General features: G+C 53.2%; 3 protein-coding genes across 4 annotated transcripts; all 3 read right to left on the reverse strand.

Annotated features, from left to right (window-relative positions):
• Positions 1 to 536: 536 nt before the first annotated feature.
• UNC119 (unc-119 lipid binding chaperone) lies at positions 537 to 14,420 on the reverse strand. 2 transcript variants are annotated; one of them, XM_042879994.1, is made up of 5 exons: positions 14,075 to 14,420; positions 8,035 to 8,148; positions 6,967 to 7,069; positions 5,809 to 5,981; positions 537 to 5,466 (listed from the first exon to the last, which is right to left on the reverse strand). In XM_042879994.1, the coding sequence occupies exons 1-5, from the start codon at positions 14,418 to 14,420 to the stop codon at positions 5,354 to 5,356; spliced, it is 849 nt and encodes a 282-aa protein (XP_042735928.1). In that variant the 3' UTR covers positions 537 to 5,353. The 2 variants fall into 2 exon arrangements, with proteins under 2 accessions (XP_042735928.1, XP_042735929.1); XM_042879995.1 differs by lacking the exon at positions 14,075 to 14,420 and adding an exon at positions 13,565 to 13,682.
• A 41-nt stretch (positions 14,421 to 14,461) lies between these two features.
• On the reverse strand, positions 14,462 to 18,251 carry PIGS (phosphatidylinositol glycan anchor biosynthesis class S). The gene is made up of 12 exons (XM_042879993.1): positions 18,149 to 18,251; positions 17,920 to 18,059; positions 17,728 to 17,839; positions 17,531 to 17,620; positions 17,224 to 17,315; positions 16,707 to 16,905; positions 16,226 to 16,368; positions 16,010 to 16,124; positions 15,624 to 15,769; positions 15,445 to 15,545; positions 14,889 to 15,099; positions 14,462 to 14,738 (listed from the first exon to the last, which is right to left on the reverse strand). Exons 1-12 carry the CDS (start codon positions 18,234 to 18,236, stop codon positions 14,463 to 14,465), a joined length of 1,713 nt encoding a protein of 570 aa, XP_042735927.1. The 5' UTR covers positions 18,237 to 18,251; the 3' UTR covers position 14,462.
• Positions 18,252 to 18,503: 252 nt separating this feature from the next.
• On the reverse strand, positions 18,504 to 22,139 carry ALDOC (aldolase, fructose-bisphosphate C). The gene is made up of 9 exons (XM_042879754.1): positions 22,034 to 22,139; positions 21,136 to 21,255; positions 20,825 to 21,036; positions 20,686 to 20,740; positions 20,457 to 20,617; positions 19,919 to 20,002; positions 19,665 to 19,839; positions 19,383 to 19,582; positions 18,504 to 18,936 (listed from the first exon to the last, which is right to left on the reverse strand). The coding sequence occupies exons 2-9, from the start codon at positions 21,245 to 21,247 to the stop codon at positions 18,841 to 18,843; spliced, it is 1,095 nt and encodes a 364-aa protein (XP_042735688.1). The 5' UTR covers positions 21,248 to 21,255; positions 22,034 to 22,139; the 3' UTR covers positions 18,504 to 18,840.
• Between the last annotated feature and the right edge of the window lie 402 nt (positions 22,140 to 22,541).

Genomic DNA, 22,541 nt, shown 5'->3' on the forward strand with positions numbered 1-22,541 from the left:
GCAGGTACGTCACACAGCTCCAAGAAATGAAGATGGAACGACCTCCGCTGGCTCTGCTTCACTTCAGATGTTTTGCCTTTGGTCACCGTGGCAGAGACACGAATCACGATGTCGCACCAGCTCCTACAGTCATTTCTCCATAGAGCAGCTGGCAGAGTTTTCCAAAGCACAACCAGCTGCAAAGCCGCCATCTGCAGGAGTTTTGTTAGCGAGCTTGGAGAATAATTCACTGTAATTATGCCCCGAAAGATTCTCACCCATCAGAAGGCTGAACCCCATTTCAAACCTGAATTAATTGTCCTCCTTACGTAGCTACAGGCCACAGAAGAGCTTCTACACGTGCACTGTCATCACCTGAAAGTGAAGGTGGTTGCATCCACTGGGGCAAAAATGGCATTGAAACATTGAGGAAAAGCAATGAAAATGTACTTTCCATGCTCTAATGTAAAAGTCTATCGTTAAATAACACACACACTATCAAAGATACAGCATTAAAGAATGGACAAGCACCTCCATCTCTAAGATCAATAGTTTATTTCATTTTAAATTTATTTTTTTTTTACATTTTGGATGTTACAGGAGAGGAAACACTTGCTAAGGAGAGCGACACGTTGAACCATTTTCCTTCGGTCATGAAAGAAATTGAAGCATATTGCCTAGATGCACATTTATGTCTAAACTGCCAATATTCAAGTCAGCAAGTGTCCATCCCTGCCCCGTCCTTGCGTAGGTTAGATCGCAGTTCTCTCCTCCTACAGGAAGACTGAATTGTGGCCTCAATCTTTGTTCTCCCCCTTTATCCATCCGCAAACAAGTCAAGCAGATGGAAACCAAAGCCACAACAGTGGAATCATTGCCAATGTTCCTTTTTTACCTTCGTTTCCAACCGGTTCCTCACTGCCCCAGAAGGTACAAAGAATTATAAATGAACTGGATAAAAATGCTCCTAATGTTTTCTCAATGGCATAATAATTAGAATCCTACTCTCCTTCCACAAAAAATATATAGATATATATAATTTTTTTATATAAATACATTTTAATACAGACAATCCTGACTCTATGCAAAAAAAGAAATAGTCAATGTCACATTCAAACAGGGTTCCTCAGTGTAGCATTGGGGTGCGAGCAGAAAGCACAGTGGGCATTAACACAGTGATTCTAGGCAGGCAGTTACTACAGAACAGATACAGACACACAATTCCACCCTCAGTCAGGCTGTGATATCAGATTAAGTGAGCATCACATTCTTCTGATACAGTTCCGTGCTTAGAAAATGAGATGAACAGCCAACGAGATTTCATGGAGGGGAACATTTGTATAAACAGTGCTCCATAGTCATCACACCTGTGCTGGGCATAGAAAAAAGGGCTGCTGGCATAACCATGGGATGGATGGAAGGGACCTCAAGGACCATCCACCACTTCCAATGCCTTGCCCACTCCAAAACGCCAGAGAAAAAGCATTTACATCTGCAACACCACCAAAACTTTGGGCTCCAATCAGCTGCCATCAACATTTTTCCTGTCCTTGTCCCCCTCCCTGCTTTTCTTACCCCAGAGTCAATGGACTGGGTCCATTGACCCAGTCAATGCATGTAAACCCATCTCATGACCGTCACAACACACACAGTTCTGATGGCTCTTCATTTGTTGGCCATTACACAGTTTCCAAAACTGAAAAGACTTTCTGCATTAAGAATGGGATAAATCCCCATCAGGGGGAGTTAATTCAGAAACGTCACGATATAAAGGACATCTTCACCATATATATACATAGATGGTAATAATTTAGGCTTTGCTCAATGACAGGAGAACAAAACTCCTGAAATTTAAACTATTCTTGGTGTGTTCTTGAAAATAAATCATTCTATTTCTCCCTTTGAAGTTTGTGGATTATTGGACCATGCAGGGAACCACAAACGTTTTACCACTGTTCTTCCTTGCAAACTCTGACATTTAAGTGAATTTCAAATAAAATAAGAAAGTTTGGGATATAACTTCCCTATTGTTTTTTAAAAAGGACACTATTAGCACCCACTTCTTCACCTCAGGTTAATTCACTACCAGTACACATCTAGTCGACGTCACATGGCGAGAGGCAACGACTCACTGCTAACATAATCTAGGTTGGATTTTGATGTGGCTTGTTTGTTTTTTTTTCATTCAGAAAGCCAGAATTTTCCACTCTGGTTCATTCAAACAGCGCTAAATAATTAAAATCATTTTGAAAATGAGAAAAATAAAATCATCATTCTGGTGCTGCTCGTGGGCAAAAGCAGCGCATCCCAAGTCAACAGCGTAGATTTCCATCTGGTTGTGCAGCAGCATAAAGGAAACTCCCTCCTGGTCAATATTTTCCATGTTTGTAAATAGTGTGAGTGGAGATTTTAAATAAATGCAAACATGTTTGCATGGGAAACGGAGCCATAATGGTAACCGTGGCAATGGGAAACACAAAAGGACCTCCATTGCATATCCCACAGGAAAGTCCTGTTGTTTCCATTGGCTTAGGAATAGGAATTTATTTGTAGGAAATTGTGGAGGCTTCAAAAAAAAAAAATAAAAATAGAAAGAAATGAAAAGGGAACAGACCTTGCTCTGAAAGTTCAATAGGTTGGAATTGATGTTATTGAAAACGCCCCACACTTTTCTCCAGGTTTAAAGCACTCCTATCATTAGAAAACAAAACACATGTAGTAAAACATCTCCCATGTGACTCACACTGAATTTTCTATTAGCCTGAAATTACGAGCCATCCAATCTCAATTAGCAGAACAGCAAGCAGACCTGGGGACAGAGAGCAGCACGGATAGTTTGTCCTCTTGTGTTGAACCACCTGATGCGGGATGTCAGGAAGTCCATTCAACAGAACTGTTGGGAACTACGGGGAAAAATGCAACTTCATGTTCTTTTCTTGTAGGGACCTACTGAGCTGATTACAGCATTATTCTTTTCATGAAATTACTTCCGTTTTTGAACTCCTATAAAGGGAGGCAGCATTAAAAGGGACCAGAACACGACTCAGAGAGCTCGGCAAACAACGCTTTGCACATTGGTCAACGTACAAAGATGCTCGGTTGGATAACCCAAGACTGATGAGAGTCTGCACCAAAATAAAGGAATACACGAAGACAACAGAGCTGTTTGGAAGGTAAGACTGGCAATTCTGGCCAAGCACCATCACTAGAAGTGATTATGATGAACAGCAGGAAAGTGCTGAGAGATAGGAGTGATTAAAACAAATAAGCAACACCTACAACTGCACAGGGTGCCACTCACAGACGCTCTTCTGTCTTCAATTCGCTCACTCCAGAGTCGAAACAAAACCAACGCTCAAATCTGCACGATGTCACTGAATATAAAGATGAAGGGAAAAAAGGGTGGGGAGGACATAGACTTTTGGAACTGTTCTCAACTTTAATCATTACTGTGCTATAAAACTTGCTGATCCGTAGCTCAAAGCGTAATACAAATACGGAGGAAACGCTTTGCAACCCTCAAACAGCCGTAGCCAAGATGTTGAGTTTTATACATTACCAACAAAAAGCAGCAATAAATACAAATCTCATCGTGATAAGAATTACTGATTGATAGCAGCCGTGTCAGAACAGTGGTTTCTACACACTTTCTTAACAATCAACCTTAAAAAAAAAAAAAAGCTGTAACCCAAAATCATTGTATTTTCTTTAGAAAATGGAATCCTTCAAGTGATGGAGTCCCCACCCCTGGAGGTGCTGGAGAACCATGGGGATGTGGCACTGGAGGATGTGGGCATGGTGGGGTGGGTTGGGGTTGGACTTGGGGATCTGAGAGCTCCTTTCCAACCTGAACGGTTCTGTGATGCTACAAAACGTCCCCACAGCTGACAGCCATCTCCCAGTAACAGCACGCAGCCTCCCTGCTCTTACATCCCATCTGCAACCACTCGTAGTTCTCCTGTTTGACTTCAGCTGCGACCAAGGAGAGGTTCATCACGACTGGAAATGGTGTTTTATAAAAATTAGTACAATCACACGAATCTGAGGCTAACATTGAACATTCCACTTCAACTCACAGGAACAGACATGGAGACATCAAGTATTTATAGGAATATCTACAGACTGCAACTGCCTTTTTTTCCTCTTTTAAACTATCACTGATCTTTAGAGTAAGGGTTTCATGACAACAGGCAATTGGGAAAAATGAAGGAGGGAAGCTTTGACCCTGCACAACCTTCTCAGGTTTGGTTTTGCATGCACTATGCTATTGACACTGCTACTTCATTGCACTATTACCTTCCTAAGAAGTGCATCCTGAGAAACTTGTGCAAGGTTGTTCTTAAACTTCTTACAGAGAAGGCTTAAAGCCTGACATTATTAGAGCTGCTGCTTCACCTGTATTCATACCCAGTGCAAAACAAAGGGAAAACGCTGACATAGCACACTTCAAATTCAGATACAAATGAGAGATTAGACATTCCACACTTTCTGACTGCCTTGGACAAATTAGTGTTGCTCTAACGAGCATTGCTGAAGCCCTTGTCTTAGTGTTGAGCACAGATTAAAGAAATAGACACGTATGACACGTAGCACGGACAAGCTGAATGGTAGCTATGTAAAAGTGTTAAATAAAGCTAAAATCCTTTTCTTTTTTGTTTGTTTTTTTTTGGCCAGACTATTCTGGATTCAGTTTGCAGAAACTGAAATTAATGGAGGATGTTTAGAGGGCTTGTAGACACCCAACACTATGTTCTTCCATCTGAAATGCAGCACAGTACCTGATGAAACTAGCGGTCTTCACGGCATGTTTCATTGCTGCCAAGATTTCAAAGCCATTATACAGAAGGAGCAAAACAAAGGGATGAGATGCTTATTTAGAGCAACAATCCAAAAGATGAAACTTGATTCTGTAAGGTTTTCAGCTGGATGTACAGGTTAAAACTGGCCGTGCTTTTGAAGCATTCACAACAAGAGCCGAGCAACCAAAACTCTGCGCTCGCATCCATCCACTCACATTGCATTTCTCAAATTGCTTTTTCTGAAACCAGCGGGTCCCAAAGGATACGTGAGGGAAGTAGACAGATCTGCAAAATCCCACAGGCCCCACAAGGCCATGTTCAAAGCAGACACCTGAAGAACATAGGGAAGTGGCATCCACAGTTTGCGTAGAACCGCTCAGAGCTCTGAAGATCTGGGTCTGCTCAAAGAGATGAGGCTGGCCAGTTTGGTCATGAAACTCCTACTGTGGCAGAGTCCTTGGTTTGTGGATCCGTGTCCAGCTGACGTTGTAGGCAACTGAACCGAAGGTGTTGGTGTCCCTGATGACTTCAATTGGAAAGCAAAGGCCAGCCCAGGTTGGCTGTCCATCCCGCTCTCAAGGTCCTCCACTGTATGAATAATCTGCCTTGTTGTGCATCACCAGCTTGTTATCTACGAAGTAGAAACTGTCCGACTGTGTCTCGTATGGATGGAGGATCATCTCTCGAACTGCAGGGGGAAAAGAAAAATCAACTGTGTTAAACAGAAGCCCTGCTGAGACAACAGGCTGCGCTGGCTTTCCTGTAGACTTTGTTTGAAGGCTCTTTTAAGGAACTCATAACCCAGACATGTTGAGGCACCATACAACATCTAAGGGCTCTACTTATCCTCAGAACACTCTTGTGGTGTGACAATAAGCAAGCAGCAGTCAATCATTTCCACAGGCTGCAGTATGAGGACAAGGTTACTGACATACAAGATGAGAGGTTATAAAGAGCATAAGGTTACAGAGATTTAATTCTGATGCCCACACTAAAACACATGAGATAACATCACAGTAACTGAACTTACTGAGATCCTCCGAGAGCTGTGGGAATTCATAGATGTGCTCACACGTGTTCTTACTGCTGGGGATGCAGAACCCAAACTCAAAGTCAAAACTCTTCAGCAGCTGATCGCGGAAGTAATGCCTCTCAATCATGCGGAAGTTATTGATGGGTTTGTCCCCTACTGTGAATTCCACCCTGGAAAGGAAGAATGAGAGAGAAATGAGCTTTCTGCTCAAGTAAGGGTTTCAAGCACCCCTATGTCAATCACTAGAAGTTCCTTATTGCACTGGCTTGCCATTCAAGCTTATTTAATTCTTCTGATGGGTATTAAAAAAGCATATGTACAAATAGACCCCTTTTGGTCCTTTTCTGCTTTATAAAGGGGGAGAAGTTAGAACCAGCACTGTATATAAGTTTCTCTTTGCCACAAGGCATGACCTCTTAGGGAAAGGTAGGTGTTGGTTACATATGACGTGCTGAATTTCAACATAGAGCAGGAGTAACACACATCAGTCCTTGAGAAACACACATTTGGAGCTGACAGAACTCTCACACTGCAGACCAACTTCTAAACACCTGAATAAAATAGGTTTATACTAGGAGCTCTAACCAATGGTCAGTAGAGTACTGTGGACTTAATGCCATATTAGCAGTGGGCATACGCTCTTAATTAGATTGAATTTAAACCTCAGTGAATGTAAAGAAAAGCAGATAACAAACAGCTACCATGTAGTGACGCATATCCCTCTAAAATACCTAGTAAAGACACAGAAGCCCACCAGCCTGCTCCTGGGGGTGGGACAGAAAGCAATAATTGGGATATTAGGGAAAAATTCTTCTCCAAAGAGCAGTGCTGAAGGCACAGCTGCAAAGGGAGATGGGGGGGCACCATCCATCCATGGAGGTGTTCAGGAACCGTGGGGATGTGGCACTGAGGGCTGTGGTCAGCGGACATGGTGGGGTGGGAATCTGAGAGTTCTTTTCCAACCTGAATGATTCTGTGATTGTATATAGGCTAAAGTGATGGAGGAAACAAAGGATCCAGCAAAGATGTTGGGAGATCCCCATCGCAACAAACGGTCCCTATTAAATCAACTCAACTTCCTGGTGGGATCGACGAGCAAAGAGCCACTTTTTACACATCCCAGTAGGAAAAGCAGCACGAGGAGCTGTTACTTACGTGGCCCCCACCTGGCGCAGGCGAAGGAAAGCTGGGGTGAACTGGTAGCGCACAAAGCGCCCCGCGTTGGGGTCAATGTCCTTCTTGTCATTGTGTTCACGCTCTGCAAAAGTGCAAAGACTGCATTGGGACAGCATTCCTTCCTAACAATCCCACTGTGGAAGCTGGTGGTTTATTCCTCTGCCTCGGTGGCAAAGCTGCGCTCTCTTTCTGCACCCTGGGGCCAACCTCGTTGAGTTGGCAGAGTTGGAAATTGGTTCCCCTGAACAAAAAAAAAGAACTGAAGGTCCCTCTGGCAGAACAGCGAGCAGACAAAGAGCCCTCTGTGTAGAGCCTGCATGAGCATGACTGTGTATTTTCACTAAGAAAACATATATTCCGAGCAAAAAAGATTCCCAGATGAACGTTTGAGGCTCTGCCACCAAAATGAAGGACGCACAAAATACTATGAACTATCTATCAGAGATTCTAATCCTGATTTTCCTTGTTGAGGAAAGGTGAAAGTCTGGTTTTTGAAAGCGGTTACAGATTGGGAGCTTTAGAAATGATCTGTTCACTGTTAAATAGAAGATACTTAACAAAGTTAGTATGCAGTAGGTCCAAAGCAAAAGCGGCGTTAACCACAGCACGATGTTAAGCAGGGAGATTCTTTGCCATAGGACACAGGAGATTCTGCATTGGCTCTAGACATTGGTACATGGGCTCAAGAAATAAGGGTTATTAAATACAAGGACATCATCTGCACAGTCATACATGAGCTGACGGGCTCATGAGCAGCCAACACACGCTGACCTCCTCCTCCTTTGCTTCTATTTACAACATCCATCTGTCCTTTCTCATCACAGATGGAGGTCATAATACAGGAGCAATTAATTCTGCCCGCTGTATTGGTGCAGAGGAATACCTGAACAGTGTTTCTGCTGCAGGTTGGGAATCCAGCCCTCCTGCAGGTGAAAGTTTCTCCTGTTTGAGGGGACATGTTGAGTAAAAGGGGTGAGAACAGGCCAAAGGAAGCAGGTGTTAATAATGATTCTTTCACAAAGGCAATCCTGTGCGTGCACAACCCACCTGATGCTGCTGGCTTGGTGATTTCAAACAACACTGTGCCCGATTCCATGTCCCGGATTTTAAACCTGGTGAAGTCTATTTTGTAAACGTTTTCCTCTGGGGTGCATAGGTAATCTGCAGAAGAAAGCACACTGACATGAAGGCTTTGTGCCTACGAAGGCAGAGCCAGCACCGCTGCTCACGCTGCCCAGCACTCAGAGGTCGCCACCTTTCCCCAACTTCGTGCCAGTTGCTTCTGGATCCATTTCTCCTTAAGGGCATTGAGAGCAGTCAGCACCTGCACCAAATCCTTGCCTGCTCAGGGTAAGAGGCTTTGCCTTTTTAAAAACTGCCCTCTGGCAGAATGTGAGCACTAAGCAGCTTTACGGGGCACTAAGCCGACTGCACTGACTGCAGCAGGATCCCCCTCCCCACGCCATCTCCCCTCTCTCCAGACAAAGCACGGCCTCTTCCCTCTGCCAACACTCATCCCACGCAAGGACTCATCATCCCTCGGCACTGAAAATGGCGTTGAAGCCTTTCCCTGTGCTGGGAAGCAGGGAGCCCAGGGCACCTTCCCCAGAGCACAAAGGCAAGTCTGGAGCTGCGTCTGTCTGCAAGTTAATTATTAAGTGCTTTCCTCCTGCAGAATTCCTGCCCATCCAGCACCATGGCAACAGCTTTATCCCCCTCCTTGGCAGCAGTGTTGCTACAGAAACAGTGTCCATGACTCATCCACAGGAGAGGAGAGCAAATCAGAACCAGCGGAAGGGAGAAAATCCCAAGCAGAATCCCCACCGGGCTCCTGCCCATCACTGCCTGCACCCCTGCACTAGTTTCGCCGATAGAAAATATTCAAAAACCTTGATTTATTTTGATAGGTGCACCCCTATCTAATCAGATGGCGTCTGGAGAAAGGAATCATGGAGTCATTCAGGGTGGAAAAGAGCTCTCAGATCCCCAAATCCAACCCACCCCACTGCGCCCACTGACCACAGCCCTCAGTGCCACATCCCCACGGCTCCCCAAAGCTCCAGTAGATGAAGTGGATCATTACAAGAAAGGGAGTTTTTGGTTCTTGCTTCTTTCACTTCCTCCAAAGCAGGTAGCATTGTTTCCCTGCCGTGAACCCAATAATGACAGTGCCTTCCTGAACAAGCCCTCACTTGATGCACCACTGATGAACAAGCAATGAAGGAATGGACACACGAACATCTTAGGAAACCCAGCAGATTGTCTCTTAGTCTGCAATACCCAGGGGAAGTACTACAAAAACAAATCACAACACAGGACCCTTTCCTCCTAAAGTACAGTGGTTGCTATATCCAGACCCAACTTTATTCATGTTCATTCATGAACTCCAAACCCAAAGTTATTCACGTTTATGACTGTCTCAGGAGAAATAGAACAAGATGGCCTTAAGTTGCACCAGGAGAGCATCAGGTCAGATATTAAGAACTATTTACACTCCAAAGAGCAGTGATGCATTGACAATGCTGCCCAAGGAGGTGGAGGAGTTGTCATCCATGGAAGTGTTCAGAAACCACGGGGATGTGGCACTGAGGGCCATGTTCAGTGGACATGGTGGGCTCTGTATCAAGCCCAAAGATCTGCAAATGCTTGTCCTTACCAAGTAGGCTATTTAGTGGATGAAATTGGGTGTTACTCCCAAGGGGAAGAAGGAACTCAAAATCTGGTGGTGAAAAGGAATGTAAATTGAGAGGATGCTGTACGAGAAACAGACACAGCGACAGCAGCCTGCAGTAGGATCGCCTCTCCCCATTGCAATGACAAGAATTTAGGGAATGAGAAGATTCCAGCTGCCATCCGGACCTATTTCTTAACATGCATTAGCCATCAAGGTCAGTGACTATTTTAAAGACCACTCCCAAGGTGCAAGCCAGGTATAAAGCAGAGACGACTGCAGAGGAATTGCTGGGAGCTGGAGATTAGGAGATTATCAGATTGAAGAGACTCAGGAGGAAGCGAGCAAAAAATAGCACCAGCCCAGCCAAGACTCGGAGCGGTGACGCAGGACAGAGTGCAGGACCTCGAGGGGAAGGCAGGGCATGTTTCCATTAAGGAAAGAACTCAACCACCTTCCTGCCCTCTGCCTCACCAGTTCAAATCCCACAGCTTTCCATTCCCTTCGCAACCCTAAGGCCTTGGCAAAAGGGACAAACCTGCTCAGCTCAGCCCTGGTGCTACCCGTACCCCATGTGCGCTCCCCTGGAGATCTCACAGCCCATCTTGCAGTGTGAGAGTGCTAACAAAGCCCTTCCTCAGCACAGCACTTCAAGCTGGGAGCCGTCACCATGCCTTGAAAAGGTTTGTAGCAGCGTCTGTTGTGCTGCTGAGGGAAGAAGTCACGGTGACAGCAGCTCGACACAGCTCTGCAATATGGCTCTGCTGCAGGAAATCTGCCTATCAAAACACTTCCACACATCACAGCCCCAGACAGTGATTCATTAACACCCCCCCCACCAACACCCCCAGTAATCAAGGCTCCTGATGCAGTGAGTGGTCTCAATTAAACAGGGAAGGAAGGGAAAGTCGTGGCTTCAGGAACAGCTCTGAAGATTGATCTGCACGCATTGCTTCACGATAACACAGCTCAGCTGGAATGCAGCGCACCCACCAGGTGCCTGCCCTGACCACTGGGCCCCTCAGCCAGGCTGGCTAAAGCTGCTGCCTCTGAGAGATCCCAAATGACAGCTCACAGAAGAGATTACTTTCAGAAATGATTAAGCACGCCTTCCTTATTTTTAGGCTTTGTTTTGTAAGTGTTTCCAAGTATGTCATCAATCATTTATCCAACCTCTCAGTTTGCTAGCGTCAAAGATGCCCTCAGAACAAAACTTGGAATATAAAACTGAAGATAAGCCTTATCCCAGCAGCACAGACAATCTGTGCAGTTGCCCAGAGCTGTGCTATGCACGGTGCTCTCAGCCTGAAGCTTGCCCTTGGTTATGCATCAGTTTGACAACTGGCATCGTCACGTGGCAATAGGGGGATGGCAAACGCCGCGATGCCATCCTCCTGCTGACCACCCCATGGCTCCCATCCCAAAGCCAGACAAAGAAATCAAAGCTGTGCTGGAATTAACCTCGCCTGCAGGCAACGTGGGAGCAGCACAGCGTGACCTAGCAAACATTCAGCCTGGTCGAAGGCAACAGGGACAGTGCTCAGCTCCTCTCCCTGCCCCACAACGCAGGACAACGTTGGCAGATGCACTCCCCAATAACTGCAGACACACCACTCTGATCCTCCTGCTGCTGCAGTAATTAATTGCAATTTGAACTGAGCTCTGCCCTGCTCCTTTGCTAATCCCAAGTTAATCACGTCACAAGGTTTTCCTCTTTTTGTAACCGCAGTTGGATGAGCAAGTAACGAATCCTGCTAATTGCAAAGAAAACGGGTCCCTCTGCTTTACGCCTAAACCCAGCCCTCCAAAAGACCCAGACACACCAGAGCAGCACCCTGGGTCCATCAGTTTGACCCTAGCGTGCCCAGAAGTGATGGAGGATGTGACACTGCAAGGACACAGCACTGATATGCAGGACAGCTTGCACGCTCCCCCTTTAAGCTTATTAGAAAGGCATCAGGAGCAGAGCCACGAGCAGCAGAATGAGTTCAACAGTGCGAGCTGCTGCAGTACTGGCCTAGAAGTTGGGATAAAAATGAGTTATCTGGAACTGTGAGGGATGGCCACGGCACCAGGATAGTGCTGCAATTCCTGCCCAACCATCAGCTTCACGTGAGTTGGAACACCTGGATCTGGGCGTCAAAACTGGGGTCAGCAGGATACAAGTGGCCGTGGTCATGAGTTGGGATGACTTGGTGGCATAGGCACTAAGATTTGCAATGGAAAGAGTTAATTCAAGTAGTTTGAAGAAGAGAGCTTTCCTAAGAAGGAAAAAATGGAAGAGGAGTGGGAGAGAAGAAATTTTAACCACATACTTCTCCATCCACTAGTTTCTGACTGGTGTAATACCCTTTAAAAGCCATACATGACCATGACACCACAAAGTCCTCGCCAGCTCCTCTTATTCTCCTGATGTTAAAACACAGACAGGGGGAACTATGTGCTGATCTTTCTCCTGGTCCAAGCAGCACTCGCCATGCTCTCCACCTCATATCCTCCTTCCCAATTCCAGGCATAACAAGCCACACCCCAGATACTGCCCTAACTACAGGCACCAAGGCTGCATACTGTACACACCAAGCTGTGAGGAGAAAGAATGAGGAAGGAGTTGTACCTGGGCTTCCATACAAACCTACAGGGATCTACGCATCAGAGATGGTGTGAACTTGGCCACATCCCCAATGCATGCAGGTCCTATTGGATCACAACTTCACACCTCCGCCATACACTTGAGCAGAAGCAGAGTAAGACACTTTATGGAGAGCAGGAAAGATGGATAGGAAATGCATGCGAGCGCTGCCCCATGGCAGCAGAACTGCTCTCCCTGTGGAGTGATCAGCTCAGCCTTCCTGAAAACATGGGTGCTTACCAAAAGCAAACAGCAGCATCAAGGCCAGGGTGCCCAGAGTTGAAGCCACGTGAGGTCTGCACACCCCAGTGGCAGGGGGGGGACACGTGCCTGCAGCCCCCCGAGAGGGCACAGCTGCATGCAGAGCCATGTGGGCTCCCAGCAAGCAAAGCACTGAGTGCAGCCATGGCTGGGACTCACCATCCAACTGCTGCTCTTCCAAGCGCGCTGCCAGCACGCTCCAGTGCCTGCTGCTCTGATTTCTGGGCCTGGGCAGTGAGTCACAGCCCAGCACAGCATCTCAGCAGGGAAACAGACACAGCAGACCCCCCTGGACCAGCACTCCCTGCAGGGCTTCCTCCCCTCCTTCCCTCCACCCAACCCGTGCTGCTCAGTCCTCAAGGCCGCCTGCATGCCCCGATACCCACAGCCACATCCTTTCTTTCTGGGGCTTCTCGTGGCACAGCTCTGGCTGCAGCCCTGATCCTGCTCCAAGCACAGCCACCCATCACTGCCCCTTCCTCCCCTGCAGCGAGACAAAACACACAGGATGCAAAAAGGCCTTTCAGGGAGCAGGAGGACACTCCACAGCCAGGCTGGCCTGGTGCATGTGCCATCTCCCAGCTCAGCACGCTGCAATCCCAACAGGTCCAACAGAGCTGCTGCCACACAAGCACAGCAGCCCCTTTAGCCCCATAGGATGCTCTCAAGACCACAGCAGCCCTACGGGGGTGAGAAAGGGGAAACCAAACAAACAGGAAGGCTGCAGGACGGTCATAACACTCCTCCCCATTGGATCTGTGACCCCATCTGAGCCCCTCCAGCTCCCCCCTCTCCCGCAGCTGGGGGTTCAGCCTGGCCCACCCATAGGACGGGCACAATGAGCAGCATCCCACCTCTGACCCTGCTTGGGGGGGAGGGGAGGGTCCCACTCCGCAACGTGAGCATCCCCGCCGGTCACCCCCACCCCTCACCCTCTAAGCCGGGTCTCCCCTCGCACCCAAAGCACTGCCCCATCCTTCACCCCATACAAACGCGGCGCCCCCCCGGCCCCGTACCGCTGGTGACCCGCTGCAGCCCCAGCACGTCGTCGGGCCCGATGAGCGCTTTCCGACCCAGCTCCTCCTCGGTCCTCGCTGCCGCTCCCCCGGCCCCGCCGCTCTTCTTCACCTTCATGGCCCCTCCGCCTCCTCCTCCTCCTCCTCCTCCGGTGTGATCGGCCCCGCTAAGCGCTGCCGCCGGCCCCGCCGCACCGGGAGGGGCAGCACCGCCCCCTGCACGGACCGCCCCCCGGCACGGCACAGCCCAGCCGGCAGCACCGCCCGGCATCGCTCCCTGATCCCCGCTTTGCACCCCGACAGCATCAGGCTGAACGCGTTTCTTTTTCACCTGTACGACCCCAAAGGGGTTCCCCCCAACTTGAGAGCTTTTAGGTTAACGTGCCCAAGGGAAAAGCTCGACCTCAGTAATAAGACCCAAACCCAGTGCTCACCGACCCCATTAATAACCACCTACCAACAGCTGAACCCCACAACCCCCTTCCCCACTAAGTGCTGCAGGCTACGTACCTTTAAGACAGGACTCGAGGTGGACAAAACCCGGGGAGCAGGAGAGATTCGCACGGCCCCCGCCCTGCCATCCAGCCCCCTGCACAACAGGGCAGATGGGGCAGGGGGGTTCTTTATTTACACATGAGCACAGCGCAGGGCTGTGGGGCACATGCAGGTCTCCCTCCCTTCCCTCAAGTCTCAGTAAGAGGAGTGCAAGCAGCAGTTCTGAGTGGAAGGTGCAAGACTCTGACTGTGAGCATCTCTCACCCCTGAAAGCAGCTTCTTCCCACTCTGGAACACACCCCCAGTCTGGGCCTGAGCCAATGCAGTTCAGGGTGCCTGCCTGCACCATGATGCAATGCATTCCGTGGGGTCCCAGTCCTAAGGCAGGGCACCTTCCATGGGCTCAGTCCATCTTGGTGGGTTCCTTCTTGTTCTGCCTGGCCTCCCGGAGCATCTTAGCCAGGGACAGGAGGATGGGGACAGCCATGGGCAGGAAGAGGGGGATGTAGATGGCAAATTTCTGGTCATCCGGGAAGTAGAGAAGATGGAGAAGAGAAGGGTCGAAGAATGCCCGTTCCGAGGAGGTGACAGCTTCCTTGCTGGCCTGGAAAGCTGAGTGCAGATGGCCCTCAGCCAGCTCTGCCACGGCATCCTGTGCTGCAGCCACCGCTCGGTATACCTGCACAGCAACACCACAGCAGTCAGTTCTCAACCAGAGAAGCAAAGCTAAGGGGCCTTGCTCCTGGGCAGTGCCCCAATGCTCTGTACAGGGCCAGCAGCTCCTGGCCCCCTCTACCCCCCACGTCAGGGTGTCCCATCCCAGCCCTACCTCTGAGGCGACATCATCTTTGATGACGATGTTACTGATCTGGTCTAGCAGCTGTGCCAGCGAGGTCAAGGTGGTGGACACAGTGGCAATATTCTCCAGTGTATGGGCCCACAGCAGGCGGTCCAGCTCCCAGTCGGCCAGTCCTTCATTCCCTGGGCTTTCCACCAGGAACTCAGGGGGCAGCTCCTCCCGAGAAATCCCAAATAGTAACCTGGGAACAGATGGGAAGGTCCCAGCCTGCATCAGGATGCACAACGCATGTGCTCCTTGCTCTTCCCCCTCTCTGGTGCACTGAGTCCCAGCAGGGCTCAGCTCACACCCAGCAGCTTCCTGAGTGTGGGGCAGGATAAGCCTCACACACATCAGGACACACAACAACACTCCTGACCAGGGAGCGGTGTTGGTTGGTGGTCAGCACCCCAAAAGCCACAGAAATTCACCCTCAGCCTCCCAGAGCCCACAGAGGGGCCGAGCTGGTGGGCTCCAACATGGAGTCATGGGGCTCTGACCCCATCAATGCACATGTGGGCCTGGGGAGGGAAAAGCGAGTCCTCACCGGAGCTGGGCCAGGAAAACCTCCATCACTCTCAACATGTCCACATCCACGTGCAGTGGGAGAGAGGTCTGGGGGGAAGCAGGGACTTCAACATTGTAAATCTGCAGGAGAGTGTGTCAGTAAGGCACAGCCAGAGCCTTATGGGGAGGTTTAGCACTGCTAACATCACAGCCCCATACCATGATGCCACCCCAGCGGGGGCTGTGGAAGGCATTGGTGGCCACTGGGGCTCCATCCTTGTCATGAATGTAGAGTGGGGAGTGGGAGCGCTCTGGCACATACAGCAAGAAGTTCAGCACAGGGTAGAGGGAGGCAGCGCTGGAACCTAAAGCAGAACTGAGTCAAAGAACTTCCCCTGGTCCACACAAAGACAGCACAGCCTTGCTCTTCCTTAAGCTGCAAGCCTCAAACAGAGCACTCAGCTCAGCAGGTCTCAGGCAACCCCAGCGCAATCATGTGGGGTAAAAAGGTGCTGTAGGAAGGGAAGGGGCACAGGTGTAGGCACAGCTGTCCCCACCTCAGCAGAGCCTGATCCCACCAGAGTGGAGTCAGGAGCAGCGCTCACCCAGCCGAGCCTCCACAGGGTTGATGACATGTGGGAGGCTGTGTGCACTCAGGATGAAGCTGGAGGACTCCTTGTCAAAGCGTGGAGTTACTCCAAGAACAGCGTAGTACAAGATCTGCAGGGACACGACACAGATGTTGCTGGCAGAGAAGAACATCCCAGGGCACGTGGCAGGACCAGGGCTGGCTTCTCCCCATAACCTCTCCCTGCCCTCACCTGTGAGTCAACAGAGAAGTTGGCCACGAGGTTCAGCTTGTCCAGGACGGGCTGCACATAGCGGTTCACAGCACCCTCGATGTCCCAGTCCACATCATGCGACTTGGGGTCAGGGTTGAGCAGGCTGAAGGTGATTTCGTACCCTGCCAAGCACCCAGAGTGTGAGGCACCAGCACAGCCACCACCTGGTGACACCAAGACTGGGCAAGTGGCTACAAGAGAGCTCCCCAGAGCCACAGGACCTGACACCCTTTCTCCCAGGCTCTCCCTGATGTGGGGTCGCACTCCAGTGCCCCAGCACATATGGATCACAGTGCAGGTCCTGTCCCCAAGCAACAGACAAGAGCAAAGGGAAGATTCTGGGGGCCATTATCCCAGACGACATTCAGGGTTGCTACAGGTAGAGTAGGAACAGCCTCGCTCCAAAATGCAGCTGGCCTTCTGGAGGACAAGAAAAGGAAACTGGGGTGCAAATCCATACCCAGGCTGGATTTCAAGTGCCGCCAGGCGTCAGGGCCGAGCTGACCATCAGGAACACGGTCTGAGAGGGCAGCAGTGATGGAGCTGGCCGTGAAAGACATCACCTGCATGAGCTGCTGGAGGCGGGCATGGAGTGTGGCCAGGCCCTGCCCAGCCCTCACCACGGCGCTGCGATGCTTCCCCACGTAGATGTTGACACCCTGGGGAAGGGGCAGTAGTGAGGACTGGGAGCAGAGACAGCTCTGCCAACACACCAAAGAGCCTGGTGCCACCCGTGACAACCTGAGGAGGAATGTGTCCCCATAGGGTACCTTCAAGGGACAAAATCCCACGTTCCTCCCTGCTCCTAACGGTCCCATTTCTTACTAAGGGTTTTACAGCAAGACCCTTTACATCACTGAACCCCAGGCTGCATTCTGGTAGAACAGGGAACATAAGAACTGTGGGTTTCCTCCAGGACAGCCTGCCCCACAGCCGTAACATTCCACAGAGGATGGCACTGCAGGTTGCCTCCCTACCTGAGGCAGGAGAGAGGAGGTTTCAGGAACCACATACACAGTCAGAGAGCCTGGTGGAGAGTCCTGCAGTGCATGCAGAGCAGCATCAGCCTCTGAGGAAGACAGATCCATCAGCAGAGCTAGGATTTTCAATCAGCTCCCCATCCCACAGGCAGCAAAGCCAAGCTTTGGACTAAGCCAGCCTCGGAAAGCAGAGCTGCTCCTCTAGGGCTGAAGTCGGGCTGCAGAGTGCCCACGTGCAGCCCTTCCAGGAGGGAAAAGAACACAGAAGTACAGCGGTGCCTGCTGTGACCCCTCACTCCCATACCTCGCACCGTGGCTGCTCCCAGCGCCGCCTCCTCCCGCGCCGCGGTGCCGCGATAGGCCGTCTCGATGCGAGATGTGACATCGGATCGTGCTGCCAGCGAGGGAAAAGACAAACCCGGGATGAAAACCCGAACGCAGCCCTCAGCGCCTCCCAGGCGCAACGCGGAGGGCTGGCGGGGCAGACCGCGGGGCTCTTACAGCTGACGGGCACCCGCTCCTCCCGCACGTCCCCGTACGGCAGCCGCCGGGGCAGATCCGCGGGCACCGAGCCCGGCAGGAAAACCACGGAGACGCTCACGGCCACCTGGAACTGTAAGAGCACGGCGTGTCACGGCGCGTGTCACGGCCCATCTCCGGCCCGCCCACCCGCCCGCAGCCCCCGCCGCTCACCGGCAGCCGGCCCAGAGCCGCGATGTCTCCGTAGGGCAGCGCGGCGCGGTACGTCTCCGTCGTCTTCCACCACAGCGGCAGCCCCAGCAGCACAGCGATGGCGGCGAAGGACAGCGCGGCGCGGCGGCCCCGGGAGCGCTCTGCGGGGACACCCAGGTAAGGCTCCGGACCTCGCTCTGCCCCGGCCCGGCCGCGGCGAACCCGGCCCGAGGCGCGGCGCCGCCGGTACCTGCTTCATCAGCCGCTGCCGCCGCCGCCGCCGCCATCTTCTCTTCCCGTCCCACTGAGAGGGCGGGGCTTATGTCCAGCTCAGCCATTTAAAAACTCCCGGCGCAAGGCGCGGCCAATAGGAGTAAATCTACAGGAGAGGCGGCTCAACTATGCTGGCGGCGTAGCCAATCAGAGCTCTGCGGGCGGGACTCGGTCTCTACGGGTGCCGCAGAGGGTCAGGCGGTGCCCACGCGTTTGTGAAACGAAGGAACGAGGAAGCAGCGCTCCTCCCCCACCCCCAAGCAGCCCCACGGCGGGCTGAGGCCGGACGCAGCTCATCGCGTGGGTGGGAGCAAGGAGCCAGGCACAGCAGCGCTGTCTCTACCGTTTATTATTCGCTGTTAGGCTATTTTGGTACACGGGGTGCACACGAGAACACGACATGAGCGTCCCGAGGGCGACGTTGACCGGGACTGCGAAGCTACGGCTGGGGCAGGGGCACCCCCAGGCCTCCCCTCCTGCCCTCCAAACGGCCGGGCCCTCCCCACCCTGGCCTGGCCAGAGTCCCCTTTTCCCTCTGGGGGGACCCAGGCCTCCCCCTCATCCTTTTGGGGCCACCTTCCCCTCCCCTGGGTGGCTGGGGTGGAAGCGGGGTGGTGTGAGCAGTGGCAGGGGGGTCCGGGGCGGGGGCCAGCAGGGCCCACTGGAGGCTCAGTATGCGTGGTTGGCCACGTAGAGGGACTGCCCGGCGGCCCCCGAGTCGTCCCCGCTGCCCTCATACTTGCCCAGTGCTGCCAGACCGTTCACCTGTGGGAAGAGAAAGCATCAGGCTGTGGGGCACAGCCCCAGCACCCCATAGACATGGTCCTCAGTGCCCTCCACCACCTCCAGGTGTCCCCCACCCCAAAGGCATCAGCGTTCACCAACCACAGGGATACGGCCCTTGGTGTCCTGATCCTTCTGCAAATACACAGCCCTCAATCTCCACTGTCACCCACAGGGACATGTCTTCTCCATCACCTGTAGGGACTTTGGACTTGACGTTCCCACCATCCACGGGGAATTCATTCATGGTGCTCCCACTGCTCACAGGGACAGGTGTTCCCACCACCCTTCATTCTTGGTGCCCTCACTGTCTACACAGACTTGATTCTTGCTGTTCCCACCACCCATAAGGACTTCATTCTTGGCCCTCCCACCCCCATAGAGCACAAACACTGGCACCCCATCCCACAGGGGCCATCCCCCATCACCTCTGCACGCTTGACGAACTCCTCGGTGGCAGCATTGGCGTTGTCCCTCTGCCCACGCCAGGCGCTGAGCGCTGATGCCTGCAGTGCCCGCCCATAGGAGAAAGTGAGGGCCCACGGCCGCACCAGAGGGCATGTGTTGATGGCATTGAGGTTGATGGAGGCCTCCTCCTCACTCTGGCCCCCAGACAGGAAGGTGACACCTGCAGAGAGCAGCATTATGGCACCAAGCTGACCACACGGAATCGCCTTCCTGTGGTTTCCACCATGTCCTGGGGGCAGTACCTGGCACGGCTGGGGGCACAGTGCGGCGCAGAGCAGTGACAGTGGCCATGGCAATCTCCTCAGGGCTGTACTTGGTGGGGCAGGAATGCCCAGGTGTCACCATGTTGGGCTTCAGCAGGGTCCCCTCCAGGTAGACGTGGTGGTCGCTCAGCGCCTTGTAGACTGCTGCCAGCACCTGGGAACAGACAACATGGAGTTTCGTGGCATGGGATGGCACGGCACATCCCCATCCCCCTGCCTGCCCCACTGCTCACCTTCTCTGTCACATACTGGCACCGTTTGAGGTCGTGGTCACCATCAGGCAGGATCTCAGGCTCCACAATGGGCACAATACCGTTCTGCAAACATCAGGCAGATGGCATCGCAAGCACATTTTTGGCCCCGTAGCAACATAAGGCAAAGCCTAGACCTGGGGGTGATGCCCATTCTGGGAGTGTCAATTCTTGGCCCCACAGGCAATGTTCATGCTTGTGGGGTGATGCCTATACCCACAAGTGATGACTGGCCCAAACAAAGATATCCATTCCATGGGGCAATGTTTGGCCCCAGGAGGAGATACCCATCCCCACGAGATATTACCCAGCCTATGTGTTGATGCCCAGCCCCACAGGTCAATGCCTGGCCCCATATGGTGATACTCATCCCAAGGTCAACGCCCAACCCACAGGTTGATATCCATCCCTACAGAGCAACATTCATCAGTGCCCATCACTATGGGGCAACATCTGTGAGTCAATACCCATCCCATGGGTCAGTATCCATTCCACAGGGTGCCCAGCGGCAGATTCATACCTGCTGGCAGATGCTGGCATAGCGGGCCAAGACGTTGGCGTTCTCCATGATGGCCAGGGCAGAGGGAGTATTATCACTGATTTTCAGCACGCAGCGCCACTTGGCAAAGTCAGCCCCATCCTTCTTGTACTGGGCACAGCGCTCCGACAGCCCATCCAGACCTGCCAAGCAGCACGTCAGCCCCACGGCCCCAAATCTCCCACCCTCACCCCACATTTGCTTCACCTACCCTGCGTGGTGGTCTCCCCATCTGTCCCGGCCAGCGGAACGACACCTTTGTCCACCTATGGATGGATGAATGGAGGGTGAACATCGATCCCCCACGACCGTCCCCAAGCACCCAACAAACCACCAGATTCTGCCCCCACCTTGATGCCCACAACGATGCCCTTATCTTTGATCATCTGGACGAAGGGAGTGCCATCGTCAGCCTTCTGGTACATGGTCTCGTGAAAGAAAATGACCCCCCCGATGCACTTCTTCACCCTGCTGTCGGCACTGAACAGGATCTGGCGGTACAGCCGGCGGTTCTCCTCCGTGTTCTCCACCCCAATCTGGTTGAGGCGCTTGGCCATGCTCCCTGCGGGCACCCAGCACCGTCACCCACAGGGGAAGCACTACAGGACAGATCCCCCCCTTTCTCCCCCATCACCCCTCCGGCTCTCAACCCCTCACTGACCCACGGATTCATCAGCGGCCAAAATGCCCTTCCCCGGGGCCACGATGCGCAGCGCGATGTCCGACAGCTCCTTCTTCTGCTCGGCTGTGAGCGCGGGGTATTGGTGCGTCATGGTGCTGCCTGCCGGCGGACGAGGGCTGAGTCACGCACCGCCACCGCCAACCCCCCCCCCCACCCCCCCCCGTGCGCACCACCAGCCCGCACCCTACAGGGATTAGGACCCCCGGAATCCCCCCTCGCCCCCTCCCCAGTCCCCAGCCCAGGGCACGTGTTCCCCCATAGGGTCACGTTGCATAAGTCCCGAGCGGGGCAGCGCCTCGTGGAGGATGCCGGAGAGCTCCCAGCCATTTTGCTGCCTGCTCGCCCGCCCCCAGCCCAGCCATCTTGAGGGAGAACGGAGGGGGGGGGGGGCTCGGAGCGGGGCAAGGGGGTACGGGGCATGGGAATAAGTGGGGATGGGGGTAAGAAGGCAGAGGGGTACCCCTGGGGGGTTTGGGGCGTGGGAAGACTGCTGGGTGCCGGGGATGGGATGGGGATGCGTCGGGATACGGATACCCCAGAGATGAGGAGATCTCGAAAGTGGGAGACCCCAAAGTCGGGGATGCTCCGGGATGAGGACAACGTGGGAACGGCAACGCGCTGCCCCCAGGCCGGTCCCCTCCGGGCAGTACATGCATCGTACCGGCTCAGGAGGTGCCCCGCGTCCCCTGCAGCCCCCCCATACCCGCGAACCCCTCTGCCCGAATTCCTCTCCCTATCCCGGGAGCCCCGCGGTACCGATCGCACCGCACACAGCCGCCGTCGGGGCGGCCGCTCCTTCCGTCGGTCCCTCCCGGCTGCACCCCGTAATCCACCCCGGACCAAGATCCCGGTTCCCCGTTCCCGGTTCCCCACTTACCGTGCGGGACCGGTGACGACGGGTACGGAACTGCGGGCTGAGAGCTCCGGCCCCGCGGTAAATGGGGCTGCGATGCCGCAGAGCTACGTGACCGGTGGGGCGGGCCCGGCGGGCGGCACCCGGTAGGACCAGCCCCCTTCCCCCCCCCCCCCCCGCCCCGCCCCGCCCCGCCGCCCCCGGGGGGGGGGGGGCTCCCCCCCCCCCCCCCAAAGCGTGTGTCCCCCTCCCACGTGTTGCTCTCGGGGTCCCCGAAGTGATCGGTTACGACTGAGGACCCCCCTGTGCCGCCCCGCTTTGCCGTCGGGGATCCCCCTTCCCACCGGGATGGGGAGGCAGCAGTGCCACCGCCGTGTCACTTCCTCAAGTGTTCGGGGAAGTGACAAAGCAATGTCACCCGCGGGACAGGGCCTCACTGTCACACCCTGCTGCTATAAGGGACCCCGCCGCGCGCGGGGGGGGGCGCGGGGGGCGGGGGAGGGGCCGGGGGGGGGGGGGGGGGGGGGGGGGG

This window comes from Lagopus leucura, unplaced genomic scaffold, assembly GCF_019238085.1.
Source record: "Lagopus leucura isolate 7727_CA_CO unplaced genomic scaffold, USGS_WTPT01 Super-Scaffold_100024, whole genome shotgun sequence".
Lineage (NCBI taxonomy): Eukaryota > Metazoa > Chordata > Aves > Galliformes > Phasianidae > Lagopus > Lagopus leucura.

Excerpts from the sequence above, each read along its gene's own strand:
- UNC119 (XM_042879994.1), bottom strand. The coding sequence starts at position 14,420 with ATGCATTGCATCATGGTGCAGGCAGGCACCCTGAACTGCATTGGCTCA. Across the intron at positions 7,070-8,034 it reads CACCAAGCCAGCAGCATCAG|AGCGTGAACACAATGACAAG; the intron begins GTGGGTTGTGCA and ends GCACTTTTGCAG. Across the intron at positions 5,467-5,808 it reads ACAGCTCTCGGAGGATCTCA|TTCGAGAGATGATCCTCCAT; the intron begins GTAAGTTCAGTT and ends TTCCCCCTGCAG.
- PIGS (XM_042879993.1), bottom strand. The coding sequence starts at position 18,236 with ATGGCTGAGCTGGACATAAGCCCCGCCCTCTCAGTGGGACGGGAAGAG. Across the intron at positions 17,840-17,919 it reads CGGCTCTGGGCCGGCTGCCG|TTCCAGGTGGCCGTGAGCGT; the intron begins GTGAGCGGCGGG and ends GTGCTCTTACAG. Across the intron at positions 15,100-15,444 it reads GTTTTCCTGGCCCAGCTCCG|GTTACTATTTGGGATTTCTC; the intron begins GTGAGGACTCGC and ends ATCTGTTCCCAG.
- ALDOC (XM_042879754.1), bottom strand. The coding sequence starts at position 21,247 with ATGACGCACCAATACCCCGCGCTCACAGCCGAGCAGAAGAAGGAGCTG. Across the intron at positions 20,618-20,685 it reads TGGGGAGACCACCACGCAGG|GTCTGGATGGGCTGTCGGAG; the intron begins GTAGGTGAAGCA and ends GCTGCTTGGCAG. Across the intron at positions 18,937-19,382 it reads AGTTCGTCAAGCGTGCAGAG|GTGAACGGTCTGGCAGCACT; the intron begins GTGATGGGGGAT and ends CTCTTCCCACAG.